The sequence below is a fragment of the Apium graveolens genome, chromosome 2 (assembly GCF_009905375.1).
Source record: "Apium graveolens cultivar Ventura chromosome 2, ASM990537v1, whole genome shotgun sequence".
NCBI lineage: Eukaryota > Viridiplantae > Streptophyta > Magnoliopsida > Apiales > Apiaceae > Apium > Apium graveolens.
Genome location: NC_133648.1, coordinates 131,909,802 through 131,923,335, shown reverse-complemented (window position 1 = coordinate 131,923,335; position 13,534 = coordinate 131,909,802). Strand labels below are relative to the sequence as shown.

At 34.3% G+C, this 13,534-nt stretch overlaps 2 protein-coding genes across 8 annotated transcripts; both read left to right on the top strand.

Annotated features, from left to right (window-relative positions):
- The first annotated feature begins 752 nt into the window (after window positions 1-752).
- Window positions 753-4,700, top strand: LOC141707856 (protein DETOXIFICATION 21-like). Its single transcript, XM_074511269.1, has 8 exons — window positions 753-1,254; window positions 1,927-2,467; window positions 2,863-2,950; window positions 3,035-3,091; window positions 3,250-3,488; window positions 3,654-3,772; window positions 4,174-4,260; window positions 4,343-4,700. Exons 1-8 carry the CDS (start codon window positions 991-993, stop codon window positions 4,436-4,438), a joined length of 1,491 nt encoding a protein of 496 aa, XP_074367370.1. The 5' UTR covers window positions 753-990; the 3' UTR covers window positions 4,439-4,700.
- Window positions 4,701-4,800: 100 nt separating this feature from the next.
- Window positions 4,801-9,044, top strand: LOC141707854 (inactive glucose-1-phosphate adenylyltransferase small subunit 2, chloroplastic-like). Of its 7 annotated transcripts, none has more exons than XM_074511264.1 (9): window positions 4,810-5,910; window positions 6,072-6,362; window positions 6,624-6,890; window positions 7,038-7,193; window positions 7,298-7,401; window positions 7,740-7,839; window positions 7,915-8,064; window positions 8,201-8,317; window positions 8,547-9,044. In XM_074511264.1, the coding sequence occupies exons 1-9, from the start codon at window positions 5,737-5,739 to the stop codon at window positions 8,661-8,663; spliced, it is 1,476 nt and encodes a 491-aa protein (XP_074367365.1). In that variant the 5' UTR covers window positions 4,810-5,736; the 3' UTR covers window positions 8,664-9,044. The 7 variants fall into 7 exon arrangements, with proteins under 7 accessions (XP_074367369.1, XP_074367365.1, XP_074367363.1 ...); XM_074511262.1 differs by having other exon boundaries at window positions 7,725-7,839; XM_074511263.1 differs by having other exon boundaries at window positions 4,813-5,910; window positions 7,728-7,839.
- The last annotated feature ends 4,490 nt before the right edge of the window (window positions 9,045-13,534 follow it).

Below are 13,534 nucleotides of genomic sequence, written 5' to 3'. Positions count from 1 at the left end.
AATAAAGCATATTGGTTTGATACAAAATAATAAAATACTATATTTGCATTGCGTATTTTGTTTGAAGCCTTAAGAAATACTCCGATTCATAAGCGCGTTCCGCACGCTATTCCATTTTATGATGCGTGCCTCCGAGTAGCGTACTTTTAGTCCCTAAATCTGTTCCCAAATTGAATCCCAAAATTTGTTTCCAAATAATATGAAATTGTGATTTGATAATTTAAAAGGATGTGATTAGGTGTTTGGGAACCATTTAGAATATCCCTGATACCTCTAGAATTATTCTAAATTTTGGTAATTAACACAAATCATCAAAAAAAAGTAAAAAACATATTTGTGTGTGGTACTTGGAAATGGAATACAAAAGCTTATAAAAATAAGATTATTGGATATCCTATGGGGAAAAATATGTAGCTTCCATATGAAACAGATAAATTAAGATATTTTAAATCGATGTTATAATATAAAGTGGAAAATATATGATTCTTTTTTAAAAAAATTGATACTTATTTTGCTTTAAAAAAATATTGGATTCTTGTCATTATCATAGATTCATAGGTACCTCGGTGAGTATATTAAGCAAAAAATTTGAACTTAATATTGACATATTGTAGGTAGGTTCAGTTTTCTTAAAAAAAGGCCAAACCCGAGAAGACACGCCGAAAATAATCACGTCTCTAATAATACATGTGATGCAAATGTGCAACACATTGATACATCATAGATGCTTTACAATTATTGTAAAGAGTTCAAATTCAAACAGAGCATGCTATAAAAAGCGTCACAAAGATAAGAAGACCCACGTCCAACTTAATCCATCTCCAAAATTGATTTTGGCAAAAGACTCAACAAACAAAAGCTGCAGATATCTTTAGTGCATGCCTTGCTTTCAATTGGTTTCTGCTGTAAGTTGTGCAACTTGTCTCATCCTTTTTTTTTCTTTCATTTCTTGTCTTTTCTATCAGCAAACTATTCTAAACTAAAGCAAGCATGGAGGGAAGTGTGAATGAGGAACTGCGGAGAAAAGTTGGAACAACAACAGAAGGTGCTGATGAGGAAGTGAGACTCAAACACAGAATATGGATAGAAACCAAGAAGATGTGGATAGTGGCTGGTCCTGCAATATTTACGAGATTTTCAACAGCTGGTGTTCCTGTTATTACCCTTGCTTTCATTGGCCACATCGGACCAACAGACCTTGCTGCCTATGCTCTGGTCTCCACTGTTTTGTTAAGATTTGCGAATGGGATACTGGTAAAACTGTAGTATCATATTATTTTTTGTATTCTGTTTTACCTGGACAATGTTGAATACATCTCTGCTTCCCACTTATATGATGACATTCTTAATCCAATTCGAAACCTATATTCATAAACCGAAGATTAAACCTTTTGACACAATTTATTTTGTCTTGGATGTGGTTTCCAGTAGTTTAAGTACCTTTACTGTTTGGTGTATTTAGATGCACAGAGGTGAAGCAACTAGTATATATCAAAATTTCGAACTAGGAAGCACATGCACCACGACAAATTTAATGTGAGTTATGATGTAGTAACAAATGAGACCTTTTTCGTTGATAAGAGAAATGTTTCATTAGATAGCCATACTTTCTGGTATGGTAATGATGGCCTTCATCCAAGAAAATGGTGGCACAAAAGAGATGCTTTAGACAAGTTAAATCATTTTTGCTTTGCAATTTACAATCTACGTGGCTATTGGTGAATGAATTGCAGACAGTTCAATTCTTGATAGTAAAATTCATGACTCTTTCTATCCTGAACATATAGACAATTTATGTTTCCTGGTTTGTTGAATTATGTCAACTGATGCAATGTAAACAATTTGCAGGGAAAGATTTTTTTTTTTTGTGCTTAAAGATAATGACAATCATGAATTCTTTAATTGTATATTGTTTAAAATATGCAGTTGGGCATGGCTAGCGCATTGGAAACCCTATGTGGCCAATCATATGGCGCCAACAAATATGACATGCTTGGTGTATATCTTCAGAGATCATGGCTTATCTTGTTCTTATGCTCAGTTGCTCTATTACCTGTATTTATCTTCACAACGCCAATTCTAATAGCTCTGGGACAAGATGAATCCATTGCTAAAGTGGCGGGAACCATTTCACTGTGGCTGATCCCGGTGATATTTTCCTATGTTGTATCTTATACCTGCCAAATGTTCCTTCAAGCACAGAGCAAGAATATGATAATCGCATACTTGGCTTTAATTTCACTGACGATCCATGTTTTTCTCTCGTGGCTGTTAACAGTGAAATGTGAATTTGGACTTGGCGGTGGCATGATTTCTACAATTTTGGCATTTTGGATTCCGAATATAGGTCAACTAGTTTATCTTTTTGGTGGATGGTGCCCAGATACATGGAAAGGATTTTCAATTCTGGCCTTCAAGGATCTCTGGCCTATTATCAAGCTTTCTTTGTCATCAGGTGTTATGCGCTCTGGTAAGTTTACTAATTGTACAGATGATCAAGCAAACCAGGTAATGTTACTGTTGGAATAAACTGGTGTCCGCAAGAACTTTTTCCTTCTTCATAAAATTACACATTACCTTGAAATTTCTTCTGAAATATCCATGCTTCAAAGTTCAAAGGCTTAATAATATATTGGTTAATCGAGGCACGGAGACCTGGAATGACCTTCTCTGCCTATTTTAAAGTATTAATTACATATTTACATCATTCCATAGGTGTAAACATTCTGGAGGTCATACTACGGAATTAAGAAGGAATTTAATTTAGAAAAGTAGAGAAAAATTATGATTTATAAACCATGGTCATTGTTTTTTATTCCACAAACTCTGCGTGTTAATTTTAGAAATGTGATTTCTTTCGCAGCCTCGAACTGTGGTACAACACGATACTAATTCTTTTGACAGGGAACATGAAGAATGCAAAGGTTGCCATTGATGCCCTTTCCATCTGGTATATATTTATACACAATTCCACCATAATAATTTGGCATCATCATTTAATTTTAAGAAATAAATGTTTTCTTTCTTTTGGCAGCCTCAATATCAATGGTTGGGAAATGATGATAGCTATTGGTTTTTTGGCTGCAGCAAGGTAGTAACAACTGTGTTTTGTTTTACGATTATCCTTCGTATCATTTTTATGATGATATATTGGGCCATACCTTATCAAAGGGAGGATCAGTTTTACTAAGACAACTGCATTTTCAGTCACTTGCATTACATGTACTTGTTTTTGCATAAAACGTCTAGTGTGCGAGTCTCAAATGAGCTAGGAAGAGGAAGCTCCAAAGCTGCAAAGTTTGCCATCATGCAGATAGTGCTAACATCGTTTACAATTGGATTTTTGCTATTTCTTTTTTTCTTATTCTTCCGGGGACGGTTAGCTTACATATTTACCGAAAGTATTGAGGTTGCTGCTGCCGTTGCTGATTTGTCACCTCTATTGGCTTGTTCCATACTGCTGAATGGCATACAGCCAGTTCTTTCCGGTAAAATTGGGTTACAAAACTGTGTTAATTTCAATTTCTCAAGAATAATGAATGATTCTTTAGGATATATCTGAAGGGGTAGGGAAACATTTGCTTAAATGGGGAACCCTGCAATATTAGTGGGCACTGATGTGTGAATGATTAACACAAGCCCTTCGTGTATAGGTGTTGCTCTTGGGGCTGGTTGGCAAAGCAGTGTAGCATATGTGAATATAGCATGCTATTACTTAATTGGAATTCCAGTTGGGGTTGTGCTTGGTTATATTCTTGAGTTGCAAGTTAAAGTGAGTGTTTTTTTTTTATCTCCAATCTGAGTGAGTTTAATATGTAAGAAAATAAACTCAACATGCAGCAAGAGAAAAGCTCTAAGCCTTGTTAACAAAAGTGTTAATGTATTCGTAAATGAAAGCTAAGATTGTTGGTCGTTGAATGTTACTAAGTAGTAACATTTATCTAACAGTTTTTATCTCAAAATAGTATAGTGCAACCATAATCAGATATACTGTGACAAATATGCGGTCTTGAGGGACTATATTCATATATGCGAAATGCTATCCAGCACCATATAGCTTTACCATTAACTTAGTGCTCGATGTTTTAGATTGCCCATTGTCAACTCAGGCACTCTGTATATTTTTTCTGAACATTGATTTACATTATTGTTTCTATCACGGATGATCTGTAGGGTGTTTGGATAGGAATGCTGTTCGGTACACTCATTCAAACTTTTGTACTAATGGTAATCACTTACAAAACTGACTGGGAGAAACCGGTAATGTGATTGTCTATTTCTCATTCTTTTACGCTGTTTCAGGTTTCAAAGTATGCAGTGATGGTTTTTCATGTATTTCCAGGTATCCGTTGCTAAACAACGCGTAAACAAGTGGTCTGTAGACTCTAGCCATAGACCTAACACAGATGATCAAAATGCAAGAAACTCGAGGATTTAGCCATCAGCTGTATTGCTGGAAGCGTTCCCAGCTGAAATGGACTCTGTTCCGATTGTCTGGTAGCAGTTTTAACCACCACATTGTAGGGTGAATCTATTTTTACAAATTAAACAGTTCAGAAGCCAACTAATGAGATACACATCAAGTAAAGTTTCGCAGAACTTTATTTATTTGTTGCCAATTGCTTTGGTAAGCGGAGTCAATATTGATTCATGTAAAGATTTATACTAACACAAAATCTATGGTAATCATATTTTTTTTATTAATCTACTGTGACTACCAAAGGTTGTTTAAAATCTTGACAAATACACAAATTAACATGATAATCATACATTAATTTTATCATGTGTATTTGATTCCGTTCTGCAAAATAAAAAAAAAAACTGATTGTGACAACTACAAAATATCAATTGTTTAGTATTTGGTGGTCATATTTTACTACTGTGTACATAAATTTTAAAACTACGTCCCAGTATCTCCTTAGCACCCTTTCCAGGATGTTGAAGGTTTGAACCTCTTGAAAAGACTAGACGGCGAGATGGGTTGTGAGTGAGTTCAATCGGTGACAAAACAATATTAGAAGAAAAATCTTTATAGCTGTGTACAATGCACCCCTCCTTAGCAGCAATTAGCGGTTTGGCCCAGGAGCACCCATGCCGCAAGTTAGTTAAGAACATAGGTCACATTCTACACGCAAGGTAGCGAGCAAGGACTGAATTTTTTTTATTCAAATGGTGAAGGGGTTTTACAGACATTTGTTAGCATAAAGTATACATGTAATGATAACTCTAAAAAGTATCAAGCACCATTTCTTACACAAAGAATTGTACAAATAAAGGCAAAGGCAGCTTGCAGAGTTGAAGTTGAAGGTTAAACGTAAGCACAATCCTAAAAAACAGTTTTTAGCCTGAAAACACGAAAATTCTTTGCGAATATTTTAAAGTGCAAAACAACTATAATTATTTTTCCTTGTGAATATTTAAAAGTGAAAAACGATTATTCTCACGTGTTTTCACACTCGGCTGTTATCATACAGGTGCGATTGCGAATGGTATATGTTCATCTACACATGCATAGATTCTGCCAACCTTGTATCAAGCCTAATGCAGGGAACATTCTCTACTATATGTTGATGATTCAGAGAAGAAAGCTTAATATTCTCTTCTAAGAAATCTTTCAAAGCAATTTTTCAAAACTAGGAGATATAATGAAGCAGAATCAGCCAAGATCAACATATCAAGACAATCACAGGATACAGCAAACCAAATTCCTTAACCATCTTTTTAATTTTTACTGTCATGGTTGTATTGCAGCTTTCCCATCCCAGCTGTTCATTAAATTTCAGATCAAAGCTCACTTGTTCTCGCCGCAGATTTTTCCTGAAATTCCAATCTAATTTTCCTCCCACATCACTCATAACCAATTCTCATCAACCTGATTATCCAACCTCACTGTCACCTCCAGCAAATCAGGTACATATATACTGTTTCATTTTCTTTACAGTAAATTTTACTTTTTACACTATTTACATGGATGTAGTAAAACAAGAATAGAAAATGGAAAAAGGAAGTGAACAAACTCAAGATACATACAGTCATTTATACTGATTTCGAAATTAATAATTTGTCATCAGAGTGTAGCGGCAATAGTTTTTGGAGATGCGCCACATTCAAGACTCTATCCATTGACAAAGAGAAGATCTGATGGAGCCATTCCGATAGCAGGAAACTACAGACTCATTGATGGAGTTGTCAGCAACTGCATTAACAGTGACATAACCAAGATATATGCATTAACACAGAACAATTCCACATCTTTAAACTCCCACATCTCAAGAGCATATTCTGGAGCCTGTCTCGCCAATGATGGTTTCGTCGAAATGATAGCAGCTTATCAGAGTGTTGATGACAAGGGGTGGTTTCAGGTTCTTAATTATTACCTTATAAAAATTTACATGACAATCGAAGTCTGCATGTTCCTGAAAGTGTTCCTTGATTAATTATTTAATTGGCTTGAAGAAAATTAAGGTCTCGTGTTACCATGCATTCTGTGAAGGGCCTTAAGCCATGTGTTCTACTCAAATAAAATATAATTTCACATCTAGTTTCATACCTGGTAAATGAGGTAGCATTTAAATTTTATGTATAGAACATTTTATTTTATTCTAAAGCCATTATACAACTAGGGAACTGCTGATGCTGTGAGAAGATGTTTGTGGGTATTAGAGGAATATCCAGTAGTTGAGTTTCTGGTCCTTCCTGGTCATCACCTCTACAAGATGGACTACCAGAAACTTATAGAGGCTCACCGTGAAAATAATGCTGATATAACTCTTGCTGTCTCAGGCAGCATGAGATATAAGGATCCGTGTTACCTTAATGTCAGAGTAGGTCGAGAAAATCAAGTTGTTGAGTTTAGAGAATGTCAAGGAAAAACGGATATTCAGTCTAAAGTGAGTTATTGTTACATAATCGTTTGGAACAGTTTCAGTTTATTATTATATTAGTATGTTATATTGTTTCATTGAGCTAATCAGTGAAACTGGCATAAACAACAGAGTGGATATAATATCTTGAAATCTTTGAACCTTAATCTTTAGGATGAGAAGTCGATGATGGTAAATGATAATTTTCCAAGCATGGGGATTTACGTCATTAATAGAGTTTTGATGATAAAACTTTTAAGGCAGTACTTCCCCAAAGCAAATCACTTAAGAAGTGATGTGATACCTGGTGCTCTATCCTTAGGAATGAAGGTGAAGGATCTGTTTGAAATTTATATCTAACAGATTACATATTTTTCGGTGACTGCCCTTATAATATGTTAAGGTCCAGATCTTCTCTTCACGGATCAACGCAGGTTCAAGCATATAAATTTGACGGGTATTGGGAAGACATGAGAAGCATTGAATCATTCTACCATGCAAATATGGAAAGCACAAGGACAACAAATATGGCATACAAGTTAGTGTTTTTTTTGCATGTACATTATGTATGCTGGTGTTGTCTTTATCCTATACTAGCTTAGTGGGTAAAATATGCATTTTCAAAACAATTAAATGGATTCTGTTGTGCTTAAGCAAAGTATCTCCTCTCTGTTAAATGTAAAAAATCAACGAGGCTCATGTTTTTGACACAATCGAATTACTGCAAAAGTCTATACTTATCTAACTTGTGTCAGTTTCAAATTAACGAGCCAACTTAACTTTCAAAATTCAAAACTGATGACTGAAACAGGGGAGGTGCATTGATTCAGTTGGTCTTATATAGAAATTATCTTTGATTAGCAGCTTCTATGACAGAGATTTCCCTCTCTACACTCTTCCCCGGTATCTCCCACCGACTATAGTAACTGATGCAGCCATAAAGAATAGCATCATAGGGGATGGATGCATACTCAGTGTAAGAAGCTAGCTTTTATCGAACTCAATTGACTGGCATAAGACTTGTTAAATCTTGTTCATGGACAATTGGCAGGTTATTTCATCCAAAAATGTTATTCATCAAATATTAATCTTTTATAATCAGAATTGCAGCATCAAAAATTCGATCCTTGGTCTAAGGACAAGGGTTGGAGATAGGGCTATAATTGAGGATTCAGTAATTATGGGTTCTGATATCTACCAAGTAAGAGCCATAAGTTTATATTTACTTCAACTTTCCCTTGTGTTAACACTTTGATGGTCGTTTACGGGAGAATGGATTACTTGCTAGACATCGTTAATTCTTTTGCAAGTATGTGTAACAGACGACATACGTGCAGAGCTCTATTGCTGACAGCAAGGCCACGGGTTTGACTATTCCAATTGGCATCGGTGAAGGCTCACACATACGGAAAGCTATAGTAGATAAGAACTCAAGGATAGGCAAAAATGTTATGGTAAACTTAATCTACATACACACTTTTATATTGCAGTCGACAACTCTGCAAGTATGGCTATGTATCAGTTTACAATTTATGTAGAAGCTAATTAATGCATTATTAGACATGAATCATCAATTACAATGTGTGCTAATTCTTCAATTTTGGCAAGTTCAGCATTTATAAATTCGAGAAACTAAGTGACTAGCTTTAATAAAATGAGGTGATGAATGTTTTTCTGATGTAGATTGTAAACAAAGACAATGTTGAGGAAGGTGGGAATGAAGTTAATGGCTATATCATCACAGCAGGAATCGTTGTTATACTCAAGGGTGCAGTGATAGAAGACGGGACTATCCTGTGAGCGTTAACTGGGAAGCAACTCCTTAAAAATTGCTTTCTATTCAGACTTTGAAACAACAATACCATTAGGGGCTCAAATTTCTAATTAATTTTACCATTCGCTTATTTGTCCCAAGGCACCTGAAATATAAGATTCTTTGGACTGTCTTGTGAGCATGAACTGTGAAGCAACTCTGTATTAGAAAAAACAGTGAAGTTGAGGCCTCAAATATCACATTCAATTTACCACTCTCTTCTTCGTCTCAAGTGCACCTCAACAAACGATTCTTCAAAGTTCAGATGAACAGAGGGTACATGTACACTATATGGTTTCATTTACTTTAATTAGCAGACTCTTTTATGCATTAATTTGATTGGTGTATACAATCCTGTTTGAATTTTTTTATAGGTTTTTTCCCGTTAAATTGCTAACATATCATATCAGTAGGGACGGGCATTTCACCGGCCCGCCCTTAACCCATCCGATTCCGTCTTTTTCGGGAAATTTTTCGGATTGAGTGCGAGTAACGGGTAAATTATAAAAAAAATTGGGGACCCCGATTATCATATTTAATATATATAAATAATAATTTATATGTATATTTATTAAATTATTATGAGTTAATATAATGTTTATGCATTCGTGAAGTTTATTTTTTTTAATTTCTTTATTATATTAAATTTCATAGTAGATTATGATTTAATAAATATAATTATAATATTTGTTTTATTATATATATTTAAATTCAAATTGCTTTTTAAAATATGATGTTAAATTTAAAATATATTGATATATCATCATTTATTAAATTATCTTTATCGAAAATGCATTGCAAATATATACAATTTTATTCAATTAAAGAAATATGAAAATTCTCGAATACACGCGAAGACCGGGAAACAAAAAAATCTCTTTCGTGAGATCGAGACGGGGATAGCACTCTCCGACTAGAAATGACCCGAGCAATTTTCTTTTCTAAATCTTCAAAATAATAATAAAACTTATATAAAGTAATTTATGATCAACAGGACAACCATCTAAACGCATTAAATGATGCCTCTAATACAAGCAAAATAATAGTCATTCGAGTAGAATTATGAGTGTGATAAAATGTCCAAAAAGAAAGAGGACCAAGATTGGTTAAAATTCGATAAGATGTCCATCTGTCTTGGTAGTCTGTTCAGAAAAATCAAGCTTGGTAACAAAAATCTGTAAAATTAATAAAACAACATATTTAATTTTGCGTACAGGATTCGTATCCCCATGTAAAAAAATTTAAACAATTTTGTTAGTAATTTATAGCATAAATACGCATAAGTGCTATTATATATTTGAATTTATAATGTCTCTGTAAATTGAAATATCTAAACTTGTGTCATTCTTATCTTCATCAAATTATGTGATACGAGACATGGGTGTATTTGCTGAGTGCAATCTTTTGAGTCAATTTTCATTAACAAATATCATATATTTTTATCTTAACTTATAAATATTTCATCTTTCCTTTGGCTAACTTGAAGATTTAAAGAAAAATGTTATCTCTCTCAATAAACTCATCTCATACTTGTTTTGTATCAATCTGAAAATTCTTTCACACAATTTCTCATTCGTATAACCAAATATGATATTATCCACATAGATCTGAATTATGATGATATCACTCCCATGCTTCATGTAGAATAGTGTCTTATCAGTAATTTCCGGTAAATCCATTTTCTAGAAAAAATAGAGATAGTTTTTCATACCATTCTCTAGGTGCTTGTTAAAGAGCTTGGAGATAGATGAAACTGTTTCCAACTTGTGAATGATCTTTTGAGTTTTTCCTTCTAACAAACCTCGCACACTCATGGATGAATGCATGTACATACATGTTTCTACCGATTCTCTTTTAACAAGAGTGTTGCATGTCTTTAATATCAGATGCGATAACTTCTTGTGCCACATGATGCATTCTTGATAAAAACCTTGAGTTGAAACAACTCACTTTATCTTTGTTTGCTAAATTTAGATTGACAACAAACATGCTTAACTTCCTTACTCATTTGTGAGAAAGTTCACCCGTCTTCTTGTATGTAATCAAGCATCCATCTTTATTAAAATCAACCTTGAATCCTCTATCAACGAATTGACTGATACTGAGAAGATTGTGCTTAAGTTCTCTGACCATTGCTACATTTTTAATGATAACATTTCCAGCTTCCAAATTTTCGTATCCCAAAGTAACACCAATATAGTTACCTCCAAAGGTGACTGTTGGGCCAGCTCTTCCCACAAAATGTGACAGCAGGGCTATGTCACCAGGAATGTGTCCTGAGCATCCAATGTCCAACACACACGCACACACACAACCTTTTTTATCTTTCATGTGCCCTATATGCACAAATTGCTTATCTTTTCCGAGGTACCCAAACAATGTTGAGTCCTGGTGATATATTGGAAGATTTAAAAGAAACATAATTATCATTATTCCCCGAAATATTAGGAACATATGCATATTCATTTAATTCTACGGTGCTTAACTTTTCATTTTAATTCAGTTTCTTATTCTTTCCATCTACAACCTTCAAAGATTTCAGTTTCTTTGCCATTACATTTACATTTTCAACTTTGTTCCCTTGTTGAAACTTTTCTTGAATCCTCATGTAAAAGAGTTTTATTTGCTCCAAGGATTGAATTAGTTTCCATTTTCTTTTGCACTGAAAGACTATTTTTCCTGAATCTTCGGTTTGGAAACTTTTTCGCCATTAAAGCATAAGTTTTGTTGTCCATGTTTTCAAGCTCAACCAGAGTGCAGAACTCATTATCATCCTCTTCTTCCTCATGCTCTTCTTCACTTCCTACAAACTCATCAATTTCTTCAAGTCTTAACTTACCAACAATAGTTTTCATCTTTCTTACAGACTCATCCACAATGAGAGCACAAGATGTGTTGACCATATTGCCCTGATTGGCTTGAATAGGTCTTTTTGGAGTATCTCTAGTTCACGATTCTTGGTACTCCATCAAGCACAACATATGAAATTTTAGTAACCTCTATGCCTCTTAGAGAGTTTACTTTATGTTTCAGATGATTTGGAACAGTAAAAAGAAACTTCATGTTGAGTTCCTTGTGAGTGTAAATTTTTCCACTCAGTTGAAACTCATCGATTAGTTTATTGAATCTTTCAAACACATCCGTGATTCTTTCTTTTAGTTGAGCCACAAGACCTCATACTAAAAAATAAAGATTTGGTATATGTTCACTTCACTTTCTTCGTTCCTTCACAAAGCACCTCTATTCTCTTTCACATCTCATTGGAAGTCGTGTATGCTGAGAGACTACCAAACACTGACATATCCATCAAGTCAATAATAATAGGTTGCAGATGACTGGTAACGACAACCTTTTCCTTGTAGGAAATATTTTATTTAGACGGATCTTTTGGAACAGTTCTTTCTGGAATGGTGAGTGTGCCAACTTCAGTTTAATTAATGACTTCAACCGGCACAAAGGAACCATTTCTTGAGAATCTCTCGTACAGAGCTTTGTAACTTTGATAATTATGAGCATCTTCATCTTTCATAAGTTGTAGTGCTCCTTATCAAATGAGGAATCTTGATACTAAAAGTCTTTTGTTCACTCATCATCTTGATCTTTAGTCTTTATTATTGGTAGATAAACAACCTACTCTTATACCACTTGTTAGATATTGAGTGCACGTGAACTTGAATACAGATGGGGGTGAATGTATTCTTGATTCTTTTCATATTTTCTTGAGTCTGATCTGGATCAATTATAGCAAATTGGTACTTGTGTATGTGTGTGTTTTAAAATTCGGAATGAACTATGAACAAATATAAACAAATACTCAAAACTTAATAGTTGTATTACGTTTGAACGTTACTACAATCTAGGTAATTAAACCCAACTTCTATTTTCTCACAGAGCTTCTAAGTGTTTTGCACTTTTAAGCTCTTTGAAAAACTTGGATTAGAATTATGCAAAAACAAACCCAACTCTAAAGAAGGACCATTACACTTATAAAACTGTGAACAATGATGCCTTTTAAATTTTTGGTATGACTTGTAGGAACTGCAATTGGAATGTCCAAATTGCCTTACTAAAGTAGAATGTCAACACCTTGTACTTTTACTTTCTTTTGTCCGTGAGATATACCAGGTCTTCCCTAGCTGTTTTCCTTAATTCACTTTTCAAGTTAAGTCGTAGACTTTCTGTTATTCCTAGTGGACTAACAATGAGATTTACAGAAGGGGGGTTGAATGTAAATCTCAAAACTTTTTCAAGTTTTGAGCAGTTTTAAAGGCTTTGTGTTCAAGATAAACAAGTGTGTGAATTGCTTTAAGCTAATACAGACAGATATATATTCAAGCACTAATGTAAAGAACACAACAGACCTTAAAAACTTTTCTGGTGGATTATTGTTCCACCAGAGATGGTATTTCAGAAAATCTGTGATTCAAGATGTTGATCACAGCTGCATCCTAGTACAAACTAGATAATTTTTCTCTCAAGATTTTCTAAACAGCACTGGAAAAATTCTTATCTAATTACTAGCTGCTACTTGGTTTATATATATCACCAAGTGTACAAGTGAAGACAAAGATAAAAAATACAATAATAAAATAAGTTCTCCACTTGTTTCTTCTCCATATCACTCAAGTACTTTGTTGACTATTGCCTCTTTGTACTAGAGTAGAACGGCTGCTTTTTCTGATGTTCCTGAAATTAGGCTTCCACATTTCAGTTATCTCTGTCAACCCATGTGCCTCTGTCTGCTGTTACAACTACCACTTATCAACTGCTATTTAACAGAACATCCGTTGAAGCCTTCATCCGTTGATGGCTTTATCCGTTGATGTGTTAGCAGTTGAAGCTCTATCCGTTGAAGCTT